The following is a 27,950-nucleotide window of genomic DNA, read 5'->3' as shown; positions in this document are numbered from 1 at the left end:
CTCTAAGATTTTATTTTTACAATTACAACTTTCTTTTGGTGCCCCTCGGTGGACATTTCACCCGAACTGCAATTCACACGTGTCCATACATTCACGTACTCTTCCTGCTTCAGCCACTGGGGGCAGTGCTTTGAATTTCGGTCAGCACAGACTGAGTTCAGCTGAAGAACGTTCAACCTACTTTTGCTGAATTCACTGTAAGATCCGTCTGGTGTCAGTAATGGTAATACAATACCAATAAAAATATTCAATTGAATAAAATACCAGGGTTCCCATGATCATGAAAAATCTTGAAAAGTTGTGAAAGTCATGATTTTTATAATGTTTTATAATAAATAAACATTTGTCTAGTTATGGCCTGCTCTGAAATATTTCATCAGCTAGATCTTGTAGAAGCCATAGTGATGTCCAATTTTTGTTCTTTATCGAGTCATTTATTTTTAAATGAATCAGTTGTTCCAATTTACAAATTGGACTGAATGATTCATTAGCGAATCAGTCTGAATTTGCATGATTTGTAAAAATCCAGTAATGATAAAGTCATGGAAATTCCCTGAAATATAATGAAATAGAATACAAATAAACATTCAACAAAAGATTAATGAATAATACAAATATATTTTATTGTAAACTTGTATATTGCATTATTGTTTCTCTTGTCCTGGTGATAGACACACTGTAATATTGTATTTGATAAGGTAATTTATTCAGTTGACAAATATGGTAACAGACACAGTTCTGTAATATTATGTTTGAGAAGGTTATTTATGCACTTATAGCAATGAAGCACTGACCTGAAAGAGAGAAAAACTGATTTATTTTGACAACCAGAGAATGCTATTGGTTTGAAGTGGATTGTTTTGTTCTGTAAGTGGGCAGTAATTCAGTTTGATGCATAGATATCTGCCTCTTTTTCCTCTTAATTTGTCTGCAATATTTGACATGTGTGAACTATCTGTCACTGTAAAAGCCAAGTATGTGTTCTTGGAAGCTGAAGTCCTCTAGAAAATGTAGTGCTGACTGTTGAACTCGAGCACTTAAAACACTCATCTTACATTTATGTTTCCTTTTCTCTCTGTCTCTCTTTACTCATTAGGTATTAGGCGGATCAGGCCGACTGTACACTTGCTTCACATCCTGTCAGTATTGCCCGTGCCCCGCCTTCTCTTTCTCTGTGCTCAGGAGAAATGAGAGTCTGATGGTGAGATCACTTCCTTTTTCTGCTCCTTGTTTTTTCTCTTCTTTTCTTCTCCTTTTTTCTTCTCGTCTCTTCTTTTTCCTTTCCCATTTTTCCATTCTTCTGTATACATTTCTTTCTATGGGTGGACAACATACCGCATAGATCAATACACCTGTAGAAGTGTGTCAACCTGTAGACATTTAAGTATTGTTGCCAGCACAGCGTGAGAGTGAAGACATGTAAAGTTGGTTAAAATGAAAACTGACGCGCAAGGTCCATTTCATGGCTCATAACTGGTTTTCTTTCTTTATTGTATATGGTGTAGCTCACCATTCCATCTTCTTTTGTTTTATAGCCTGCAATTTACACATTATTTGAAGGAAAGCATTTGGCTGGTTCCATTGTTAAAAAAAAATAATGGAACCAACAAAGTATGTTTTTCTTGATGTCCGTTTATGTATGCTTCTCAAAATGACAAAAAGAATCGTTAATTGGAATTTCGGTAGATTCCTGATGATTTTTTCAATACAATTCTGGAAAGTCTTCATTATCTGATTAATCGATAAACATTGACAGAGTGATTGATTAATGGAACACATTCATTTATTATATAATGATTAATTATATTATATAATAAATAACGCCTTAAAAATTTTTATCAATTAATCATGTCCCTGGACCGTAATAAGGAATATTCATCCCATCAGAGCAATTCAAGCTTCAAGTAGCACCTGTATTCAGCAGGAGGCAGTAAGCAAAACTCCAGCTGTATAGACCATTTCAAGGACTGTTCATTGGTGACCTCAAGTGATGTCATTGTTCCATGAACATTTCCTGCTTGTGAAAACAGAGACTATTTAGCAGAGATGGGCCACTTCTATTAAAATGAATGGGAGAAATTGGAACACTCAACGGCAGCCAACGGTCAACCCGCCTTACAGGTAAAATAACCAGTCAACTTTTAGATAAAAAAAAATCAGATAAAGATTTAGATAAAATGTCAATCAACTTGAGAACATGCATTCGCATTAGCTATACAAGACAGTATAATTGCGTTTATAGCGTAATCTTAGGTAAAGAAACACAATTTATTACCAGTTGTGACGGAACGACACGCCCTTCCCATGGATCCACGTCGCCCTTCCTCGCGTGATGGGGCTTGCGTGATCCCAATGAAGAGCCTCATCACCGCTGCCTTTAAACACCGAATGCACCTCTCCTCGGGAGACCAGTCTCTACCTGCTGGCATCTTTACAGCAGGGAGGGTCCGGTGAGAGTTAGATGCATCGCCGGACCTGGAACCATAGCACAAGTTGGAGCACGCGTCACGGACGATGGGCCAGGATGCCGGGCCGCTATTCCCCTCAAGTGCCTCGAGTGAAGCTGCACAGTGTTGTCAGATTTTGCTGCTTATTTGAAATATGTCCTTGTATCGCAATCTTGACCAATCGTTTTGGAGATTTTGGTCTTTCCCCATTCAAGTAGATAGGAGTTGCACTTTCATGCCGCTTATCTACATAAAAAAAAAAATAGCTGCCAAAACTGCCCAAGAACATTCCAAAAACAGCCGTCAAGTGGACTGACTTACCTTGAAAAAGAGACTTTTGAAAGGATCCAGAAATGCATCTGGACCGTTCTAATTCCTTTGTTTTTGTTTACATTTTTGAAATAGCCTATAGGCAACACCCAGCTTATACAGAGATCAAACCACACTCTGTTTTGCTTGACAGTAGTGACAGACAAGATGAGAACAAATCTGACTGACACATATGTACATTGGTGCATCCTTCAAAAAGCCCCTATAATAAATCTGTCTCTGACAGATTGACGAATTCAGTTACAAAATGGATTGCTGTGGACTGGAGGCCAATGATAGGCTTATGTTCAATAATATGGAAATAAACAATAATATTGCCTTCTCAAGCCACTTTTTGTATTGTCTTATCAATGCTTTACACGTCTGCCACAATAATGCAATGATTTGTAATTTTGTGATATAATATTATTGTAATACTGTATATACTGTATTATATTTATAATTATTTAATCATATATTGAATGATAGTTATTTGAGGGTCTTTCTCAGCAAATATTTATATATGCGATTAATTGTGATTATTTTGAATAATTAATCAGCATGTCATGTAATTAATCAATTGACAGCCCTAAAAAAATTAATAAAACATTGACAGTGCATTCGATTATAATAGTTAAAATAGTTGTTAGTTGCAGCACTACTTGCTTGCTTTGTTTTTTGTTTTTTATTTTCTCAGCTTCCTTTTATTTTGAGGTCCCTTATTTTTGGTTTTCTGTGCTTTAGCTCCCTTCTGCAGTGGTTATTTACTCACTGTGGGTTTGTTTGTACTCTGGTCTCCATTGACTATCTGCCCTTTGATGGTGTGGCCCCATTTCAAGAGAAGTCGCTGAATCTTTTGCCACACAGTTGCATGTACATTAGCCTGATTTTGAGCCCAGGGGAGAGAATAAGACTAAATTTAGTTCTCCAGTCTGAGAAAGAGAATCTAGAGACCAATCCAAAATGTGCAGCTCACTGAAACACAATGACTTTATCATCGAACTGAAACAAAAAACGAATTAATGTAATTCTCATGTGACCTAAGAGGAAAGCTTTCCTTGTGTGTTTATAATCCTCTGTTTAATTTCTCTTGAGTTTGGTTGATGTTTTGTAAGATATCTTGAATATGAATAACCTGCCTGCTCCTTTCAATGGCCCTCTGACCAAAATAAAACAGTCCAAAAAATACAGAAGGTTCAAAACAGAAGAACAGGATATAAAATTCTCATCAGACCTTCATACCAGCAGTAGCATTTTAATCTCCTGAGACCTGGGCGTGACTGCTGTGTGCATTTTCCATTTCCCTTTTTGATATATAACTAGTAGCACCTAATAAACATGCAAAAAAAAAAATAAATAAATAAAAAGAAAAATAGCAAAAGAGCAAATAGTTTCTTTAAAAATATATGTCCAGCGGGACCAAGTTATGAAATTTTAAATAATACTAAGCAATAGAAAGTCAGATTTTCTTCATCAAATTTTTTATTATTTTTCCAGGAGTGTTGGTTATATTCATGTTTTTAAAACGTTACAGCCATTACATCAGAAATTAGCATAATTTCTCTTGATTCAAAGTATTGGCCAGCATCATCCAATCACTGCCATCCATGTTCAAATAAAATTACACATTATAAATTCTGAATCTATGTACTGATTACCATTGTCCCCAAACATGTTGAGTGGTCCAAACATCATCTGCAGCCTGAAACTGAACTTTTGACTGGATGTTAGGAGTGAATGCACTTGGCTGCATAGGAAAGATATAGGATGCTCCCTTGCTCCCTATTAAGTAAATGACTAACAGTTCAAGGATGGGTAAGGAGGAGGCAGGAACCGGCTGAACAGTAAAAGTTTTTTATGTCAAAATTAAATTAAAACAAACATAAACACAGACACACATGCAACGCAGCCGCGTGCATCTCTCTCTCTCTCGCTCTCTCTCTTGAACTGGCGCCTCGGCTCCCCTTTATCTCACTCTCCCGCTGATCAGCTGATCACCATCACGGCCTGGCCACGCCCTCCTCCTCGTCACAATGACTTAACCTCCAGTGTGCTCTCTGTCTGCACTGGTCTCAGAACAGTTTGAAATGCACCTTATTTTCATCCTAAGTCCATATAAAGCCTCTGAAAACAACATTTTTCAACTTTTGGATTTACCCATTGATTCTCAATATGATAATGCACAGTAAATATAGGATTTCTAAGGAAAAAATTTGCTAAAGTACACATCAGTGTACATTGTGTTTAGCAGCGTGGCGCTTCGAGATAAATTGCAAACATTTTTAAAATGGCATATCAGATGAAACTAGAGACTAATCTTTTGACTCAATCAGGTTAGTGTAAAAACGTTATTAGGTTTCTTACCAGATGTCGTTTTGTTTGCATTTCTTTTAAAGACAAACTCTGCTGTGATCTGTACCATGTTGTTTTGTCACATGACTCTGTGTGTCAAAAGTTTAACCCTTTACTGACAGCCCAAAGTCTTCTGAACTGAGACCAGTTGGTTTAAATTAATTTAAATTATGCGTTTCATATAGCGAAGCCAAAATACAACTTCCACGCACTGGGCACATTTGCTGCAGTCCAAATCCAAATGCAATTACTCCCGGTGTCCCACGCAGCACCGGTCTGTTTTTAGACTCTTTCAGATTCTTTTGAACCACGGTGCTTTTTCTTCATAAACTTGCATCATCACAAACATGCACATGATAGAGAAAACATCTGATGCTCACAAATCGTCCTTTTTTTTTTTTTAATTTTTTTTTTTTTTTTTTTTGAGTAGACAGCTGGTTGCGAGCAGTATTTCCAGTGCTTCTTATGTTCCATTGGCACTCATTGTGTGTGTATGTGTTTTTGTGATACTGCTGTGTAACACTTCCCCACTTAACAAGAGGAAATGGGAGACAGCGTTCTCAGTCTCAAATACAGTCTTTATTCAGACAAACGAAGATAGGCTTTTCAATGGAACATAATCGAAGGCAGGGCTTTTCAGCCAAACATAAATCTCTGCTGTTTCTCTGCCAAACAGGGCACACACACACACTCAGGATCAGCCTTTTCCCTCTGGGCTTCCCGTCTCCCTCTATATCTCCCCAAAGTTGCTCACTGAAACACAGAACATCTGTTAGGGAAATTACACACAGGTGCGAGTCCTTCCCATTCATTCCTCCTGGCCTCGCCCCCCATTCACAAACTAGTGCTCGGTCACACCCCCATCTCCACATACCCCAATCGCCCGACTCAGGCCGGGGACCCTCTGGCCTTTCATTCCCCCCATTTCTAGAGAGGAAATCTGCAACAGCCATCTGCGCCCCCAGCCTGTGGACCACCTCAAACTGAAACGGCTAGAGAGCTAGGTACCAATGGGTGATCCGTACGTTGGCATCTTTCATGTGATGGAGCCACTGGAGCGGGGCGTGGTTCGAACAGAAGGTGAAGGCCCATCCCAGAAAATAAAAGCGGAGGGTGAGGACCACCCACTTGATCGTCAAGCACACTTTCTCAATCGTGCTGTACTTAGTCTCCCTCACCGAGAACTTGTGACTTACACTGGTGGCCAAACGTTTGGAATAATGTACAGATTTTGCTATTATGAAAAGAAATTGGTACTTTTATTCACCAAAGTGGCATTCAACTGATCATAATATATATTCAGGACATTAATAATGTGAAAAATTACTATTACAATTTGAAAAAATTTTTCAGAACTTCTTAAACTACTTCAAAGAGTTCTCATAAAATAAAAAAATAAAAAAAGTCCACATGCAGCAATGACAGCTTTGCAGATCCTTGGCATTCTAGCTGTCAGTTTGTCCAGATACTCAAGTGACATTTCACCCCTCGCTTCATGTAGCACTTGCCATAGATGTGGCTGTCTTGTCAGGCACAACTCACGTACCTTACAGTCTAGCTGTTTCAAAAGTGGCTTTTTCTTTGCAATTCTTCCCATAAGGCCTGCACTCCTGAGTCTTCTCTTTACTGTTGTACATGAAACTAGTGTTGAGTAGTGAAGCTGTCAGCTGAGGACATGTGAGGCGTCTATTTCTCAGACTGGAGGCTCTGATGTACTTATCCTCTTGTTTAGTTGTACATCTGGCCTTCCACATCTCTTTCTGTCCTTCTTGGAGCAAGTTGTTCTTTGTCTTTGAAGACTGTAGTGTACACCTTTGTATGAAATCTTGTATAAAATGCAATTTCAAGCATTGTAAAGCCTTCAGTCCTCAAAACAATGATTGACGGACGAGTTTCTAGGGAAAGCTGTTTCTTTTTTGCCATTTTTGACCTAATATTGACCTGAAGACATGCCAGTCTATTGCATACTGTGGCAACTCAAAAACAAAGACAATGTTAAGCTTCATTTAATGAACCAAATAGCTTTCAGTTGTGTTTGATATAATGGCAAGTGATTTTCTAGTACCAAATTAGCAATTTAGCATGATTACACAAGGACAAGGTGTGGAGTGATGGCTGCTGGAAATGGGGCCTGTCTAGATTTGATCAAAAATAACTTTTTTCAAATAGTGATGGTGCTGGGTTTTTTACATCAGTAATGTCCTGATTATACTTTGTGATCAGTTGAATGCCTCTTTGGTGAATAAAAGTACCAATTTCTTTCCATAAGAGCAAAATCTGTACATTATTCCAAACCTTTGGCCAGTGTATGTACAGCATGGGGCGCTGCTCCCCCAACCCACCACCCTCTGAGACAGCATGGTGCCCAACCCTCTGTCCGATGCGTCGGTCTGTAAAATAAAAGGGAGGGAGAGGTCGGGAGCATGTAACAGTGGTCCGCCACACAGTGCAGCCTTTACTTTCGTAAAAGCCTGCTGACACGGCTCCATCCACTGGACCGGGTCTGGTGCCTCGTTTTTAGTGAGATCAGTCAGCGGGCTAGTGACAGTCAAATAGTTTGGCACAAACCTTCTACAGTAGCCAGCCAGCCCCAAAAAATGTCTCACCTCCTTTTTGGTCTTGGGTCTTGGGCAGGTCCCAAGTACTGCGGTCTTATCAATTTGGGGATGCACCTGTCTATTACCCAAGTGGAACCCAGATACCATACTTCCACCTGTCCAATAGCACACTTCTTAGGGTTCACCGTGAGTCCCGCCCATCTCAGAGACCTCAGGGCAGCTCTCAGATGTTGAATGTGCCGCTGACAATCATTACTGTAAATAATGATATCTTCAAGATCAGCAGCAGCATAGGCAGTATGGGCAGAGAATTATGTCCATGAGGCACTGAAACGTGGCTGGGATCCCAAACAAACTGAAAGGAAGGGTGACAAATTGGTGTAATCCAAACGGAGTGGAAAATTCATTTTTTTCTCGGGACTTGGAAGTAAAGGGAATCTGCCAATATCCCTTTGTCAAATCCAGTGTCGAATAAAAGCGAGCCGCGCCTAACCGATCGAGCAGTTCATCAATACGGGGCATTGGATATGCGTCAAATTTAGACACCGCATTGACTTCTATAATCCACACAGAACCGGACCGAGCCATCACTCTATGGAAACCAGCACCACCGGGCTAGCCCAGTCACTGTGGGATTCTTCTATTACTCCCATATTTAGCATGGCCTTTAATTCCTCCCGAAGCACTTTTTTTGTGTGTTCAGGTAATCGGTAGGGACGACTGCGTACCACTACCTCTGGGGTCGTTTTGATATGGTGCTCTATGAGATTCGTATTTAAGCTTTTATAATCCTTTCTTCTGCCTGGTTGCCATTTTTTCTTTTCTTTTTGTCATTTTGGGGGGGGGGGTGAACTATTTCTTTTATGGTACTTTTGCATACTAATTTGAAACTGCATGAAAAATAAAATAAAATAAAAAAACAGTCCATTCTCCAAAAGTTCTGGAACAGGAATTAATAAGGGTGAGTAAATGGTGACAGAATTTTTAATTTTGGACTTTCACTGCTCTCTTAAATGCACACACATGCACACAAAAAAAAAAATGACCCAAAGAAATGTAACTTTGAGGGGAATTTTAATTAACCCTAACCCTCAACAACATCCCATTGGTAATACATGATTATAGACACAAAAAAAAATACACAAAAATGTATATAATAATCACACATATTGACAACTACACCTCACTCTCCACTGCCTCTCCCCGAGAGACCTCCAAAAATGCCAGATACCCCCCCATTTCCCCACAAACGAGTCCAATTTCCCCAGTCTTCTAGATGACCCTTCTTCAAAAGCTGCCACCCTCCCCATCTCCGAGCACCACTCCTGAAATGGGGGCGCTCCAGCCGACCTCCATCCCCTTAAAACTATCTGTCTGGCAATCATGACACTGGTTCGGACCCAACTCTTTATTTGTTTATTCTCTACATCGATGACCGCCCCATCGCCCAAAATACAGAGTCTGGGGCAAAATGAAACCCGAGTGCCCAATACATCACACACAAAACTCTGAACCTTAAACCAAAATTCTTAGATCTTAACACACCACCAAAAGACATGGGTTGTGTCTCCATCCTCTGATTGGCATTGCCAGTAGGTGGGTGTGTCTTTAAGACCAAGCCCATACAATCTAGAAGGGGTCCAATAGAATCAGTGTAAAATTTTGAATTGCATAAAGCACACCCTTGCGTCTCTAGATGTAGACTTGACGTTTTTTAGAATCCTAGCCCACACTCCCTCCTCCAGTACCAAGTTTAAGTCTTCCTCCCATAATCTCTTGATAGAAGTTAAAGCTCGGTCCCCCAGACTCTGAATTAACAGGGAGTAATACACTGATGACTCATGACCTTTTCCAGAAGCAGTAATCACCACTCCCAGAGTGTCTGCCATTTTAGGTGGGGTGTATGCTTCTCCCAAAAATAGTACAGAGCAGGTGGCGTTGCTGTAAATACCTAAAAAACTGAGGAAATCCCAAAATGTTGAACCAAATTTTCAAAGGATCTCAACACTCTGCTCTCATATAGGTCACCAAGTGTAGTAACCTCTCTCACAATCCACTCTGACCAGCAGAAAGGGGACTTACTAATACATAAATTTGGGTTCAGCCATATGCTCAAGGCAACATTTAAATAAATGTCTGAATTAAATACTCTGGACACTTTTGTCCATACCGAGTGCAAATGCGAGATAATGGGGTGTAACTTAACTTCTCCGGTTAGTTTGATAGAAAGGCTTTGCAATGGCAAAATAGGGGCAAGAACTTCCTGTTCAATACAAAACCAGGTAGGGGCTCTCTCAGATGTAAGCAACCAATGAGCCAAATGTCTGAGACCGAACGCATAATAATAAAACAAAATCTTGGGTAGGCCTAGCCCACCTTTGTCAATCGACCTATGCAGCTTACTGAAATGTAATCTGGGACGTTTACCATTCCAAATGAAGGACTTTGCTATGCTATCAAATTGCATTTATAGGAAGAGACTGTAGCAGGTAGTTGAATTTTGGAATACAATTCATTTGAATAACATTAACCTTCCCAATCATAGATAAATGTAATGAAGCTCACCTGCCCACATCGCTTGAAAACCTTTCTATTAAAGGGTCAAAATTAACTCTAACTAAATACCCAAATACTTAATGCCCTGTTTGGGTTACTGAAAGGTGCCTGGCTGAAAAGCCGTTACCGGGCAGTACGCTGTCAGAGCCAAAGCTTTGGATTTAGATCAGTTAACTCTGTATCCCGAGAATTTAGAAAAGGAATTAATAATTCTGTGGAGGCAAGGCATAGATCTAGTAGGGTCGGAGACAAATAATAAAATATAATCTGCGTAAAGCAAAAGCTTATGCACCCCACCTCCCACCATCACCCCTGGAAAATCATCCTCCTTTCTTATTGCGGCTTCTAATGGTTTCAGGGCAAGACATAACAATAATGGGGAAAGAGGGCAACTCTGCCGGGTGCCCCTATCCAGAATAAAATAATCTGAAATTAATCCATTTGTTTGTACTGCCGCTACTGGGTGTCTATAAAGTAACTTAATCCATCCAATAAACGTATTCCCAAACCCATACATTTTCAAAATCTTAAAAAGTTAATCCCATTCTACCATATCAAATGCATTTTCGGCGTCAAGTGAGATGGCAGCGACCGGAGTCCGATCATTCGCCACTGACCACATGATATTGAGCTACGGCCCCGAATATACCCCACCTGATCTATATGTGTAAGAGATGTCATAACTTAATCGGTTAGACAAAATTTTGGACAAAATTTTAACGTCTAGCTGGATCAGGGAAATTGGACAGTAACTCTTACACTCGCTTGGATCTTTGTCCTTTGTAAGAATCAGACTGATCCGGGCTTGCATCAGGGTTGGCGGAAGCTTTCCATTCTGTAATGATTCCATATAAACTTCTAGCAAAAGTGGAGCCAATTCTGTAGCATAAGATCTAAAAAAACTCAACGGCAAAGGCATCTGGCCCCGGAGCCTTGCCTGTAGGCAAGGCCTTAATTACTCGACAAGCTCCTCCAAGTTTATCTCAGAATCAAGAGAATTTTTTTGCTCAGTCATCAGTTTAGGGAGTTCTAATGGTTCCACGAAGTTTCTAATATCTTCATCAGCACATGAAGATGTGGAACTATAGAGATCAAGATAGAATTCTTTAAAGCATTATTAATATCAATGTATTTCACCACCAGCAGATTTCACTGAGGAAATGGTAGAAAAAGAATCTCTGCTTTATATATCTAGCCAGAAGTTTTCCTGCCTTGTCCCCCAACTCAATGTATGACTGTCTTGCCCTGAATAGCCAAAACTCCACCTTCCGTGACAAAATAGTATTATATCTGTATTTCAATCGGGTCAATTCTCTGAGGCCATCAGACGACATTTGGCACTTCGGCTCTGCCTCTGCACTTTTAATATTCCCTTCCAACTCCACAAGTTCTCGTGCTTTGGATTTTTTGGTGAATGAGGCGTACTGTATGATCCGGCCCCTAAGAACCGCTTTAAGTGCCTCCCAAGCCACGACCACAGAGGACACTAAGGACCAGGTGGTCTCATATAAACATTGATTTTAGCCTTTAACATTTGTTGGAATTCAGAATTTTGCAAAAGGGATCCATTAAAGTGCCAACTATATGATTTCCTTTTCTCCATATGTGGCAACACCTCTAAACTCACCAGGGCGTGATCTGAGACTAAAATGTTTCCAACTGAGCAATCAACATCTGATTAAATGAGGGACTTAGATGGATCAGGGACTGAGTCCATCAATAGATTAAAGTCTCCTCCCAGTATTATATCATGAGGGGTGCCAGCGGCTTGCAACATCCACTCAAGATCTATAAAAAAGCCCTGATCATCAATGTTAGGTGCGTAAATATTATCCAAAATAAGACTTTGCCCCTGAATTTCTGCTAAAACAATAATGACTCTTCCTAATTTTTTCTTTAATCTGTTTGAGATATTTGAACGGTAGAACACGAATGCTTACTTATCAATGTAATGACTCCCCTGTTCTTACTTGAGCCAGCACTAAAGAAAACATGTCCACCCCATATCTTTCCAAATTTTTCAGCTTCCTGCGGGGAAAGATGCATTTCTTGAAGAAACACTATATCATATTTCTTACGTTTCAGAAGAGAAATAACCTTCCTTCTTTTTATGGGGTGCCCAACCCATTCACATTCCATGTGGAGAGAGACAATCCACTCATATTAACATTTGACATTTTGACATATTAGAAAAAATTTATTCCGTGTCAAAAACTAAATTATAAAAGACCACATTCCAACATTAGTGCAACAATCAAACCCCAAATTTCCCCCCGAACCAAACGAACAGAAAAAAGAAAAATGTGCGCATTAATCCCGTGCACTACAGCGCCAACTGGTGTCCATCCCTCTAAACTCATCCACATCACTGTCCTGAAGGTGTATTCCTCCACCAAACAAACTCCAGCCGCTAGCAGAACCAGCACAAAAAAAAATGTCCATTCAGATTCCTCGGACAGTCAAACGAATGTTCAGTGAGCCGGCCCATTCGGCTGTTACATGAGTGCAACCCCCACTCTTGTAACCACCTCAGTGAATTTAGTCTCTATGGCAGCGATCGATCGACGTATTACAGGAAGATGCTCCAAGTCAGCAACGACCTTCGTCAGCATTGTCAACAAGTTCAACAATTCTCGCCGAATTTCCCTCACTTTTCTGGCCAAACCGGCTCCCTGGTCCGCGGCATTGTCAGAGGCATAAGCTTGAGCACGTCAAGCGTCTTTTAATGTCTCCAGAGCCCGTGGATTTTGAATTCTTTGACATATTGTTTTCCTAGAACAGTTAAGGATCAGGGTGTGTCCAATCTCACTGATTTATGCCATTCACACGTCCGAACCTCGCATGGCGTCAAGTGACCCCCTGGTTACCATTTTCAAACATTGCTGACACCAAAATAAAAAATCAATTGTCTGTGCTTTCCACTCTTTCCATACACAGCAGTTGTTGGTTTGGTAGTGTACTATATTTGCAGTTCTGGGCTGCAAGGTGAGATTCCAACAGTGCAGGCTGAACTTCAGTTAACTAAACTGTTAATCACTGTGTCATTGCTTTGATACAAAATGCAATCAATTACCACATGTTTAAAAGTTGTTGTTTTTTTTTTTTGCTTAAACTCAATCAGTAGCAAAACTCCATGTGCTATACTGTATTTAAAGCCCATTTGACACTTTTACAGTTAAATTTATATTCAAAAACATAATAGTAAACTAAATGATTTAGACAGCAATTTGCTTTTATTGTACACTATTTCCATATTTTAATGATATTCAAGTTCTAAAAGCTGATTTCCCTTATAGCATAAGACCTCCATTTTGAAAAATGCTTTAAACTGATTGCAAAATAAATACATACATGATAAGTGCCTTTTTTCCTCCCTTTAACTGTTTTGTTATGATCTTCTCATTGTGGGTGACACTAATATTCTCCTTTATTGTAATGCTGTTTATTTTTCCGTTAAGTGATAAATGTCTAACCATGGTAACAGCACATTTATCTAATGCGTTTTTCATGCGTGCAGCCTTTGTAAATTGAAAACAAATAGGTGATTTGTGCATTCATTACACATGATAAATATTGCTGCGAAATATATATTTTTGGGCCTCTTTTACTATTAACCTCAATACTATCATGCAAAGGCAAAATACATTTTGTTTTTGGTTTTTTTGTTGACAGAACTGAGTTATGACTGAAATCCAGTCTGTTAGACCATGATCTGTCCTTTGACAGATGGGTTTGGCTTATTTCAGTAACTACAAAATCCACACTAAAACCAAAGAAACTTTGAAGCCATTTTTCTCAGTTTCAGTGTTGCTGTAGTTTAGCCTTTGTTGGGCATTATATACATTTGTGGCCAAAAATATTGGCACCCTAAATATGAGCAAAGAAGGCTATAAAAAAATGTCTTTATTGTTTATCCTTTTGATCTTTCATTCAAAATATTCACAGAAATCTATCCTCTAATGAATATAAAACAAATGCAAACACAACACAAGTTTAATATACATATATATATATATATATATATATTTTGTCAAATGTATGTGTGGCACAATTATTGGCACCCTTTCATTCAATATTTTGTGCAACCTCCCTTTGCCAAGATCTCTGAGTCTTCTCCTATAATGCCTAATGGGGTTGGAGAACTGAGACCATTCCTCCATACAGAATCTCTCCAGATCCTTCAAATTCAGAGGTCCATGCTGGTGGACTCTCCTCTTCAATTCACCCCACAGGTTTTCTATGGGGTTCAGGTCAGGAGACTGGAATGGCCATGGCAGAACCTTGATTTTGTGGCCAGTGAACCATTTTTGTGTTGATTTTGATGTGTGTTTTGGATCATTGTCCTGCTGGAATATCCAACCAGGGTCCATTTTAAGCTTTCTGGCAGAAGCAGTCAGGTTTTGATTATTTATCTGTTGGTATATGATAGAGTCCATGATGCCATGTATCCGAACAAGATGTCCAGGACCTGTGGCATAAAAACAGCCCCACAACATTAAAGATCCACCACCATATTTAACCGTGGGCATGGGGTACTTTTCCATATGGCTACCTCTCTGTGTGCACCAAATCCATCTCTGGTGTTTGCTGCCAAAAAACTCTTTTTGTTTTATCTGGCCATAGAACATGGTCCCATTTGAAGTTCCAGTTGTGTCTGGCAAACTGAAGACACTTGAGTTTGTTGTTGGATGAGAGCTTAGGCTTTTTTCTTGAAACTCTTCCAAACAACTTATGGTGTAGGTTACATCTGATTGTAGTTTTGGAGAATTTCTAACCCCAAGACCCAACTAATTTCTGCAATTCTCCAGCTGTGATCCTTGGAGAAGTTTTTGCCACTCAAACCATCTTCCTCAAAGTGTGTGGAGACAATATAGACACACGTCCTCTTCCAGGCCGATTCTCAGCATTTCCAGTTGATTGGAACGTTTTAATTATTGCCCAGATGGTGGAAATGGGTATTTTCAATGCTTTAGCTATTTTCTTTAAGCCACTTCCCATTTTGTGAAGCTCAACAACCTTTTGCTGCACATCATAACTTTATTCTTTGGTGTCACCCATTGTGATGGATGACTAAGGGAAATTGGCTTGTGTTACCTCATATTTATACCCTATGAAACAGAAAGTCGTGGCTGAACAGTTTCATGTTACTTGTCACCCAGGTATACTAAAAAAATATGAATGGGTATGTACTTCAGATATATGTTACTCATAAGAATTTCTAGGGGTGCCAATAATTGTGGCAAACATGTTTTGGAGAACAATATTTAATCATGAGACCCAATACACACACACTTCAATTAATTTAAAGGTTACATTTTTGTGAATATTTTAATGAAAGATCAAAAGGACAAACAATAAAGACATATTTTTCACAGCCTTCTTTGCTCATATTTAGCAAGGGTGCCAATATTTTTGGCCACAACTGTATAACCAATCTGATGTATGCATATTTAAATTATGTAACGTTGCATGATTATTTTAATCAAACAAAATCTCTTTTTTTCCATTTATCAAGTGCCATTGAGTTGTTTTACATATATCACTGTCTCTTCTCTAGTGTAAGCACCTCCTGGCTGCCTGCCTGAGTCAGGCCATGGGTTTGTGCCAACAAGAGCAGGTCTCAGATCAGCAGATGACCCACATTCTCTCAGGGCAAACTGAGGCCAGCACATAAATAGCTGATCCTGGAATAGAGAGGTACTCCAGACTTGATTAAAGAACTGTTGAAACGTTTGTGCAGGAATGAAAATATTTATAGTGATTATGGATTTTTGCAACTCATTTATTTGCCTGTGATATAACCATTTGGGAAATTGTGGTGTGTTTAAATTTGATTAAGGTGATCTTTTGTAAAATGTTACAAATTCTCTGGCTGGATAATAAATAAGCAAAGCTCTAACCCAAAGGACCAGATGTTTGTGTATGTTCATGCAAAATATTTAATCTATTGCCAGAGTATGTGCATCTGTTCATTGAGCATGACTGCGTTTATTTTTGGAGTTTCTGTTTGTTTGAAGGTTCGGCACTCTGGACTGCATCACAACAACAAACAATAAGACCCTGCTCTCTTAACTACTTACAAAAAGTACTTTTGTAAAGCTTTTTTTTTTTCTTAGCCATGTTTTGTACTTTGCATTTTTTTTTTTAAATGACCATTTGTGAATCAGTCAAGTATATTTTATCAAACACTTTAAAAAGAAAATAACTTTTTGAAGTTTTGAAGTTCTATGAAATTGCTACTGTGGGGGATTTGAAAAAGGTTCCAATTACAGCTGGCAGGTATAATTAAAACTACTATATCTTGATATTCTCCAGCCTTTTTTACAATATTTAATATACAGATGAAGTCAGAAGTTTACATACACCTTAGCCAAATACATTTAATCTCAGTTTTTTACAATTCCTGACATTTAATCGTAGAAAACATTCCCTGTCTTAGGTCAGTTAGGATCACTACTTTATTTTAAGAATATGTAATGTCAGAATAATAGTAGAGAGAATTATTTATTTCAGCTTTTATTTCTTTCATCATATTCACAGTGGGTCAGAAGTTTACATTCACTTTGTTAATATTTGGTAGCATTGCCTTTAAATTGTTTAACTTGGGTCAAACATTTTGGATAGCCTTCCACAAGCTTCTCACAATAAGTTGCTGGAATTTTGTCCCATTCCTCCAGACAGAACTGGTGTAACTGAATCAGGATTATAGGCCTCCTTGCTCGTACATGCTTTTTCAGTTCTGCCACACAAATTTTCTATCGGATTGAGGTCAGGACTTTGTTGTCCTTAAGCCATTTTGCCATAGCTTTGGAGGTATGCTTGGGGTCATTGTCCATTTGGAAGACTGATTTGCGACCGAGATTTAACTTCCTGGCTCATGTCTTGAGATGTTGCTTCAATATATCCACATAATTTTCCTTCCTCATGATGCCATCTATTTTGTGAAGTGCACCAGTCCCTCCTGCAGCAAACCACCCCTATAACATGATGCTGCCACCCCCATGCCCCTGTACCTAATCTGTTTTTTGGAGTTGTGCATACACCTCTTTATTATTCCTCAACCTTTCTCTTCTGAAAGTGTAACCAAAATTGCAAAGAAAAATAAAAGGAAAAAAAAACAAACATTTTATTTATATATATATATATATATATATATATATATATATATATATATATATATATATATATATATATATTATGGCGGCAAATCAATGCCAATAATCCGCGCACATTATTGATGCTCGCACGCGCGTTAGATTAAAGCCACGTGAGGAAAAATAGCAGGATCCTGCTGGGCATGTTGTTTCCCTTTTACACAGTGCTCTAGCTAATGACTCTAGCTCAATATCTCAGATTGGTAAGTAAATCGTGTTGAGTGGCATGTAATTGAATTAAATACTGCACTTCTGTATCACATTGGAATTTCATAATTATCATTGACCACAATAATATTGTTTTATTGCTTTATGTGTAGTATAAGGCCACTAGGGCTTCAGTTTTTAAACAATTTTGAGTTGTTTCTACTGATGAAGGGCAGGTTCAGTGAGAGCCGGTCAAGAGATACAGCTGCTGGCGACACACAAACTCCATGTAATCCAGGTCAAGTGGAGTTCTCAAAAATGCTCTTTCACAGAAAAGATGCTCCAAAAGATGGCGGTTCAGAATGTGCAGCAGAATAAAGAACAAAATATAATTGAAACAAGTAACAAACATTACGGACTGTATGGACGGACAGACTGTAAGTGGGCCAGATATCTTACAAAAATATTCAAAAGAGATCTGCATTTACTCCGGTCAAGTGACTTGGAATTAAAGCTCTGGCATTACTTCACCATCTTTTTCTAGCATCGTGGCATACTGTGAGAAGGCCATGAAATAATTGGTCATATCTTTTACGTTATTTTCATGGGAGAAACTGTAAGTATTTAAAATAGTGTGAAATTGAATTTTTTGAGTCTTGGAAAATGTGTTAAAAAACAACAAATTCATTTTCTGAGGTGGTTTATGTTCCCTCACATTTAGAGCTTAATCATCTATCTACATTATTATGACAGCTATGATCTAAAAAGAGCGTCAATAATGCGCGCGGATTATTGGCATTGATTTGCCGCCATATATATATATATATATATATATATATATATATATATATATATATATATATATATATATATATATATATATATATATATATACACACACATATATATATATACACACACACACAGTATACACATTTTTTTTTAAATGCACAAAGTATCTCCATAAACCTAGACACTTGTGGAATAAGCTTGCATGAGAAGGTCATGATTATTATTTTACAAAATAAAACGTCTTGGTTACATACGTAACCTCGGTTCCCTGAGATGAAGGGAACGAAAAATTGCGTAGTTACGCATATGGGGGAGTGCCTTCATACATGACCTAGTTGAAACCTCTCTACAATAATGCCAATATTCTAATATTGGCTATGGTGTTTGAGCCCCGCCTGTATTGGCGTGAAATTGTCCGCTATAAAAACAGATACACAAACACCATTTCCTCAGAATTTCTGACTGAGAACAAGGAGCGCATCACTCATGCCTCAAGAACTCTGAGTCTTGTAGTGCGGCTAGCATTTGCAATGTCTCGTTCCCTCGTCTCAGGGAACCAAGGTTACATACGTAACCGAGACGTTCCCATACGACTCTGTACACTTGACATTGCGTAGTTACACATATGGGGAACAGAATCCCATCACGCCGCACTACACGACATAACTTCCCAGAGAGGAAACATGGCGGCGCAGTCTTGTGGGACTGCGACTGATGTGAGCATGCCACAGTGAGTGATCCTCGTGATGGCCAGGAAGAGAGCACTCATAACGAATATATGAACTATAGTCATATAGCAAGAATTAACTCCTTATGAAACCAGTCGGGAAGGGAGTATATTTATAATGAAAGTGCTTGCAACTTTATGGTAAATTATAACGGCCTGACTGCAGGCGGTTGTGCAAATGATGGGGAGCCTGTACTTAAAGGGAAGCGCATAAGTATATATATATATATATATATATATATATATATATATATATATATATATACAGGTGCATCTCAATAAATTAGAATGTCATGGAAAAGTTCATTTATTTCAGTAATTCAACTCAAATTGTGAAACTCGTGTATTCAATAAATTCAATGCACACAGACTGAAGTAGTTTAAGTCTTTGGTTCTTTTAATTGTGATGATTTTGGCTCACATTTAACAAAAACCCACCAATTCACTATCTCAAAAAATTAGAATATGGTGACATGCCAATCAGCTAATCAACTCAAAACACCTGCAAAGGTTTCCTGAGCCTTCAAAATGGTCTCTCAGTTTGGTTCACTAGGCTACACAATCATGGGGAAGACTGCTGATCTGACAGTTGTCCAGAAGACAATCATTGACACCCTTCACAAGGAGGGTAAACCACAAACATTCATTGCCAAAGAAGCTGGCTGTTCACAGAGTGCTGTATCCAAGCATGTTAACAGAAAGTTGAGTGGAAGGAAAAAGTGTGGAAGAAAAAGATGCACAACCAACCGAGAGAACCGCAGCCTTATGAGGATTGTCAAGCAAAATCGATTCAAGAATTTGGGTGAACTTCACAAGGAATGGACTGAGGCTGGGGTCAAGGCATCAAGAGCCACCACACACAGACATGTCAAGGAATTTGGCTACAGTTGTTGTATTCCTCTTGTTAAGCCACTCCTGAACCACAGACAACGTCAGAGGCGTCTTACCTGGGCTAAGGAGAAGAAGAACTGGACTGTTGCCCAGTGGTCCAAAGTCCTGTTTTCAGATGAGAGCAAGTTTTATATTTCATTTGGAAACCAAGGTCCTAGAGTCTGGAGGAAGGGTGGAGAAGCTCATAGCCCAAGTTGCTTGAAGTCCAGTGTTAAGTTTCCACAGTCTGTGATGATTTGGGGTGCAATGTCATCTGCTGGTGTTGGTCCATTGTGTTTTTTGAAAACCAAAGTCACTGCACCCGTTTACCAAGAAAGTTTGGAGCACTTCATGCTTCCTTCTGCTGACCAGCTTTTTAAAGATGCTGATTTCATTTTCCAGCAGGATTTGGCACTTGCCCACACTGCCAAAAGCACCAAAAGTTGGTTAAATGACCATTGTGTTGGTGTGCTTGACTGGCCAGCAAACTCACCAGACCTGAACCCAACAGAGAATCTATGGGGTATTGTCAAGAGGAAAATGAGAAACAAGAGACCAAAAAATGCAGATGAGCAGAAGGCCACTGTCAAAGAAACCTGGGCTTCCATACCACCTCAGCAGTGCCACAAACTGATCACCTCCATGCCACGCTGAGTTGAGGCAGTAATTAAAGCAAAAGGAGCCCCTACCAAGTATTGAGTACATATACAGTAAATGAACATACTTTCCAGAAGGCTAACAATTCACTAAAAATGTTTTTTTTTATTGGTCTTATGATGTGTTTTAATTTTTTGAGATAATGAATTGGTGGGTTTTTGTTAAATGTGAGCCAAAATCATCACAATTAAAAGAACCAAAGACTTAAACTACTTCAGTCTGTGTGCACTGAATTTATTTAATACACGAGTTTCACAATTTGAGTTGAATTATTGAAATAAATGAACTTTTCCACGACATTCTAATTTATTGAGATGCACCTGTATATATATATATATATATATATATATATTTGGCTAATGCATAGCAAGTGCTCTAAACAGAGAGGACTGTGAAAAAAAGAGACATTACGTCTAGGTTGTAAAACCTTGCGAATGTGTTTTGAGAGGACCATCCTGCTGCAAAACATATGTCCATGCCCATGAGGAGGCCATGCCTCTAGCTGAGAGTGCTTTAACACCAATTGGGCAAGTCTTACCCTGCAACTCATAAGCCGGGGTAATTGCATTGACAATTCAGTGAGAGAGCCTTTGTTTGGAGATGGACATTCCTTTTGTGCATCCTCCATAGCATTTAAAGAGCTGATCAGACAGTCTGAACTGGCAAGTATGCTCAACATATGCATGTAGTGCCCGTACAGGTCATAACAATGCAATGATTGTTCCTCATCCGAATTAAATGGAGGAGGGAAGAAGGCCTGAAGGTGAACCACCTGCGCTTTGACAGGCGTGGTTAGGACCTTGGGTACATAGCCTTTCCCGGGTTTGACAGTGGCTCTTGAAAGACTGGGGCCAAACTCCAGACATGAATTTTTGACAGATAGTGAATGCAGGTCACAGACACGTTTTACTGAGGCCAGAGCCAACAGTAGTGTGATCTTAACGGAGAGCATGCGCAGTTCAACAGAGTCCAAAGGCTCGAAGGGGGGCCCAGCGAGAGCTTTTAGGACTAAAGTTAAGTCCCAAGTCGGGACTGTAGCTGGCCGAGGTGGGTTTAATCGTCTTGCTCCTTTAAGAAACTTTATGATTAAATCATGCTTGCCTATAGAGGCGTCGGCTTCATGTGCGTGATACGCAGATATATTTGCCACATACACTTTGAGCGTTGACGGGGTGAGTCCTGCGTCTAATTGCTCTTGAAGAAATATTAGAATTTCATGTATGGGGCAGTTTACTGGGTCCTTGCCATGTAAGAGACACCAATCAGTGAATACCTTCCATTTTAGTGTAGAGGCGTCACATGGACGGTGCTCCGGCTTGTAAAATGGTGTTCATGACTGAAAGCGTCAGTTCTGGTGTGTGTAGGTTCCACAGCTGGGGCTGGGGATGCCAGATTGTGCCTCACGCCTGAGGGGAGATCCTTCCTCAGTGGTATTTCCCATGGTGAGCAAGCTGTACAGCATCTCTATCGTTTCCGGAAACCATGGCTGGTTGGGCCATTTCGGCGCAACTAATAGAACCGTTTCCTTGTCCTCTCGGACTTTGCATATGACAGAGTGAATAAGGCATACTGGGGGAAACGTATATTTGCGTTTCGCCGGCCATTTGTGTGCCATTGTATCCATTCCCAGTGGGGCTTGGGACTTCGAATAACAGAGGGGACAGTGGGCATTCTCTACTGAGGCAAATAGATCGATTTCTGCTTTACCGAATATTTCCCAAATCCTCAGTACAGTTTGAGGATGAAGTCTCCATTCGCCCAGTATCTCAACAGTGGCGGTGAATGAATTCCACCTTGGCTGTTTATATATGCCACAACTGTCATGCTGTCTGAGCAAACCAGGACAAGACAGCTCGCTATTTCTGACTGAAAGCCTTTAAGGCTAGAATTACAGCCGATAGCTCTAAGCAGTTGATGTGCCACGCCCTCCTCGCACCTGTCCAGGTGCCAAAAGTCGGGCGTCCATCGCACACCGCCCCCCAACCTGTGTTGGAAGCATCTGTGGTCACCACTTTCCGCCTGACAACTTGGGACTTCGAGTACCAGAGGGGACAGTGGGTATTCTCCACTGAGGCAAATAGATTGATTTCTGCTTTGCCAGATATTTCCCAAATCCTCAATACAGTTTGAGGTTGAAGTCTCCTAAATTCCGCCTTGGCAGTTTATATATGCCACAACTGTCAAGTTGTCTGAGCGAACCAGGACATGACAGTTTGATATTTCTGATTGAAAAGGCTTTAAGGCTAGAAATACAGCCGATAGCTTTAGGCGCTGTGTGACAACTTGCCCCAGCGCGACACCTCACTGGTAAAACGCAGGAGCTGTCCGTGGTGCTAAAGCAGCTATACAGTGGCGGGATATAGTGATGTGCATGCGCTCTTGGTGCCAAGCACGTCGTGGCACACGGCGCTTCAGCCAGCACTGAAGAGGTCTCGTGTAAGAAACCTAATGGAATGACGCCGCCACAAATCCCAATGCTTTCTGAAACAGTTTCAGTGGAAGTGTTCTCCCCTGTTTGAACTGAGGCGGACACTGCAGAATGGCTGAAGCAGTAAGTCTCTGTGCTGACATAACAGAGACTCTGATTGTGCCAGTAACAGCCAATCGTCAAGGTAGTTCAAGATGCATACACTGCTCAGTCTCAGAGGAGCGAGAACCGCATCGATGCACTTCGTGAAGGTGCGAGGAGCTGGAGATAGTCCGAAGGGCAGGAATTTGAATTGATACGCTGTTCCCTCGAATGCAAATCTCAAAAACATCCTGTGATGTCGTACAATTTGGATATGAAAGTACGCATCCTTCAGATCTATCGACGCAAACCAGTCGTGTGGGCGAACATGTGATAAGATCCGTTTCTGAGTAACCATTTTGAATGGGTGCTTTATAAGTGCGCAATTTAAATGTCTCAGATCCAGGATTGGCTGGAGCCCGCCGTCTTTCTTTGGAACAAGAATATAACAGCTGTAAAACCCTTTTTGTGCTTGACAATTTGGCACAATCTCTATCACATTTTTCACGATGAGACTGTGTTTTTCGGCTCATAACACTGGCACGTCTTCGGGTGAAACCATGGAAGACAGAACGCTGTTGAAACGTGGCCGGTGTGCAAAATTGGATCGTATAACCACGTTCGATCGTTTTTGCACCCATTCTGAAATACTTGTTTGGGCTCGCCACGCATCCGCGTAATGGGACAGAGCAGTTTGGTTTGCTCACTGTGTGATATGATGCGACGCTCACTATAGGGAAGCGGTTGTGCATAATGTGTGTGCTTTGAAGAGGAAAAAGGGGCTCTTTATTTAGAATGTGTGAGCATCTCGTGCATTTGCAACGAATGCTGTATTCTTTTTTGCACTTTTTGCATTTTTTATTGCATTTATTTGAGTGCAAGACACAGAAACAACATTTTGAACAATATTGTGAACAACAATATTCCTTTCCCAACAAACAGTAGTGGGGAGATGGGGAACAGTGTTTTGTGTCTCCAATCAAGCCTTTTTTGGAGTAACCGTGGACTCTGCTTTCCGCTTCAAAGTGTTATGCCTGTCAGGAGCGCTTTTGCTGAGCATGCTGATACGCAGGTGCCAGTGAGTCAGCGGGTATGGGGCTTTTAGTCGGGCACTGGCTCGAAACAGAGCGAGGGCGAATCGCCTGTGATATACTCCGTTTGGGCATAAAGTGTCTCATAGCCTGACTGCTGCCGAATCGTGATGTAACGCTCAGCAAACTTATTCAAAGAGCCGCCAAAGAGGCCGGCTTGAGACACTGGAGCATCCAACAGAGTGGCTTTTTCCTTATCACTCATTTATGTGAGGGTCAGCCATATACGTCGATCCAGAACTGCCAGGTTGACCATGGACTTGCCGATGGCCTGCGCAGTGACTTTCGTGGTATGCAGCGCCAAATCTGTAGTGGTGCGGAGCTCTTTGAATATCTCTGGATCGAAGCTGTGCTCGTCCATTTGCCTGAGGAGCTTGGCTTGAAATTCCTGGCGCACCATCATTGCGTGGAGTGCTGATCCAGCTTGTTCTGCTGATGAGTAAGCTTTTCCCGCCAGTGCGGAAGTTTGTCGACACGGTTTGGAAGGATGTATGGGGGCGTGATTTCCACACTCTGTTACTCGCTGGGCAGAGGTGTGCCACTTTATTAACCGTTTTCTTCCCCGTGATCCACATTAAAGAGGATGCCATCACTACGCGAGCGCGCCGTAAAAGGTTGCGCGCCAGGACTTGGATAGTTCGTTATGAACTTCGGGGAAGAATTTGCGGGACGCTGCCATTTGACAGTGTCCAGACTGCTGGAACCATTCATCGAGGCGAGATTGTTCAGGTTCCTCTGGGGAAAACCACTCAGGGTGAAGCTCTTCGACGGCCCTTGTAAGGACGCAGAGCATCTCCCTGTCAGTGGCACATGCACGTCCCTCGCGTCGGCAGCATCTTCCACTGACCACTCGCCTGATGCAGCGAGAGACATAATGACATTGTCATTATGATCCCCAGCGTCAGAACCGCTGCACGAGATGAGGCCGCCCGCTCATTCAGAAGGCTGGAGCTCGTCTCGCACATAGCGTATTGGAAAACATGCGCTTCGGAGAGACTGAGAGGCTCACGGGGCGTGTGCCGTCACAAGGACCACCTCAAAGTCATCCTGCTCGACCTCACGGCCCCGCCGTGCCTCCTCATGTGAATCCTCGGGTATCACAGAAGAGGCGGGTGGGAGGGCTTGTGAGGCTGAATCATCCCTCAGAACGAGGGTGATTCACAAGCGAAGCGTCATTTGAGACTCATGCCCTCACAGTGAGGGCAGTCTGTCTCCATGAGAGCCGTCTCTGCGTGGGCGCGGCCCAGACAGTAAACGCAGCTCTCATGCTGATCTGACGACGGGATGTGCCTCTCGCACAAGGAACACGTGACTCTTTTATATATATAAATATATAAATTAATATATATTTATGATTATATCACACAGTATACAGTACACCATATACAGTTGCTTTGTAAGGATACACAAACCCTGCCGAAGCGCTGTGGGGAATCAGGATGCTGAGGCCCGTTCACCAGCAAAGCGTCAATCGGCGAGGCAGTGTGATGTTCACCAGAACACTGCAGGGGAGCGGAAAGATTTCCGGCAAAGATTCCGCCCGCTGACTCTTGTATATCGATGGCGAAAATAGAGGGCTTCTAGACAAGAGATGATCGCTGTCTTGAAGTAAGAAATTCTGAGGAAATGGTGTTTGTGCACCTGTTTTTATAGCGGACGGTTTAGCGCCAAAATAGGCGGGGCTCAAACACCATAGCCAATATTAGAATATTGGCGTTAATGTAGAGATGTTTCAACTAGGTCGTGTATGAAGGCACTCCCCCATATGCGTAACTACGCAGTGTCAAGAGTCGTAAGAGAACCAAATCTTCGCTTTCATCTTAATTTCCATTTGTGGATATTATAGAGGGCTCAATTACTTTGTTATATAACTTGTGAACACTTAACATTGTAGCATCATCTTAAGTATGTTCTTAATGCTTTATTTGAACAAAGTATGCCAGCAAAGTTTCTCACAACACACACATAAAGACACTTTTTTTCTGAATAAACAAGAGGACTGCTGATAGTTGAGCTGAGGTAAAATCCACTCAAATTAAAATGATCTTAACTTCCTTAAAAGAGAGCACTAAAGTGTGTACTTTTATATAAATGGCTTTTATTAACAAAATAATTCACCATACATAGATATTTATTGTTAAATAACAAGACTCCATTTGATGCTTAAGTTGTTTGACATAAAACAATTTATCTCAACACTTAAAGGAAAACATCACTGTATGCAGATTAGCGACAAATACACACATGTAGAACATACACATTTAAAAGCACAGATTATTTTCTGTCTTCCAAAGACAGGATGGTTAAAACTAATGATGTTCAGGACCACTTGACTGATTAAAAAAAAAAGGCCTTTCTGTTTTACTGCTTCAACAGACAAAGTACTCATATCGATAAAGGAAGAAAACGTCAGCTTGTACAGTGCAGTACAGATTCGTCTCCATTGGAATGTCCAAGGTATCTGGCACACTCCTGCAGTTCAGCCCTTACAAATAGTAACAAAGAAAATATCTGTCCATTTATGCGATTTAGAGGCTACAGAGGAGAAAAATACTGCTTACCAACATCTTCCTGTCTGTCTAAAGCACTCTGTTCAATAAATACAAAAATCATTTTACTGTCAGTTCTACTGGCACAGCTGTGGATGTGCTGCTCCCTTGATTTTGGAAAGGCTGGGGAGAACATGTCACTGTCAGGGACAAACACAGTGCATCTGTGAGGTATCGAAAGTGGATATTATTTGGGTTTTTAAGTGAAATCCATGTCACAGTGTCCTAACCAGTTTATAGCAACATGCAAGTTGTCTGTCCACACTAAAAGCAAAAAATGCTGCCCAGTGGCACACAATCAGAGCCAATTCGAACATAATTGATGTTTATTACAAATATGAGACTGAAATGGAAACCAAACAACTGACAAAATGTCCTGGAGCTCTTTTCTTCTAATGTTCATGGCTGGTACCTGGTTAGGACATGGTTTTAGAATTTCTGCTGAACACAAACAAAGATTTTTAGAAAAATATCTCCGCTCTATAGGTCCATACAATGCAGGTGAATGTTGGCCCGAAATTTGAAGCTCCAAAAAGCATATAAAGGCAGCATAAAATTAACCCAAACGACTCCAGTGGTTAAATCCATATTTTTAGAAGTGATATGGTAAGTGTGGGTGAGAAACATAAATATTTAAGTAATTTCCCCCCCTATAAATCTCCACTTTCACTTTTACATTCTTCTTTTGTTTTTGTCAAGTCAAATTCTTCATGCATATCGCCACCTACTGGTATATTAAATGTATAGTAAAAAAGGACTTAAATATTGATCTGTTTCTCACCCACACATATATCGCTTCTGAAGACATTAATTTAGCCACTAGAGTCTTATGGATGACTTTTATGCTGCCTTTTTTTTTTTTTTTTTTTTGCTTTTTGGAGCTTCATAGTTCTGCTCACCATTCACTTATATTGTATGTACCTGCAGAGCTGAGATATTCTCCTAAAAATCTTCGTTTGTGTTCAGCAGAAGAAAGAATGTCATATACAGCTAGGATGGCATGAGGGTGAGTAAATGATGAGAGAATTTTCATTTTTGGGTGAACTATCCCTTTTAATATTACCTCACACCATGTGTGTTGTTCTCTGAGCTTTTCTGAGGGTGGACTTTTTGCCTCTTTTATTGAAAAAATATATAGTGGAAAGAGATATGTTGGTACATGTTGCAAGCAAGATGCAAATCTGTCAGACACGTGCACTCACTGCGTTGACATGGCTCAGACTCTTCAGGTC

At 40.4% G+C, this 27,950-nt stretch overlaps 1 protein-coding gene across 6 annotated transcripts in view; it reads left to right on the top strand.

The window, feature by feature from the left end:
- The window catches only part of zswim7 (zinc finger, SWIM-type containing 7), a 60,980-nt gene that overhangs the window by 21,355 nt on the left and 11,675 nt on the right, over window positions 1–27,950 (top strand). For 3 of the 6 annotated variants that reach the window (XR_007894009.1, XR_007894008.1, XM_051664619.1), the window contains exons 5-6: window positions 1,097–1,201; window positions 15,780–15,919. Coding sequence is in view for 1 of the 6 variants with exons in the window: in XM_051664619.1 (XP_051520579.1) it covers window positions 1,097–1,201; window positions 15,780–15,896 (222 nt within the window). In the remaining 5 variants the exon portion in view is untranslated. Of the gene's footprint in view, window positions 1–1,096; window positions 1,202–15,779; window positions 15,920–16,239; window positions 16,308–26,545; window positions 26,627–27,950 lie in introns of all 6 variants that reach the window. The other 3 variants (XR_007894012.1, XR_007894010.1, XR_007894011.1) reach the window with 2 other exon arrangements.

The sequence above is a fragment of the Myxocyprinus asiaticus genome, chromosome 3 (genome assembly GCF_019703515.2).
Source record: "Myxocyprinus asiaticus isolate MX2 ecotype Aquarium Trade chromosome 3, UBuf_Myxa_2, whole genome shotgun sequence".
Lineage (NCBI taxonomy): Eukaryota > Metazoa > Chordata > Actinopteri > Cypriniformes > Catostomidae > Myxocyprinus > Myxocyprinus asiaticus.
Note: the sequence above shows the minus strand (reverse complement) of the source record. Positions and strands in the feature narration are given on the sequence as shown.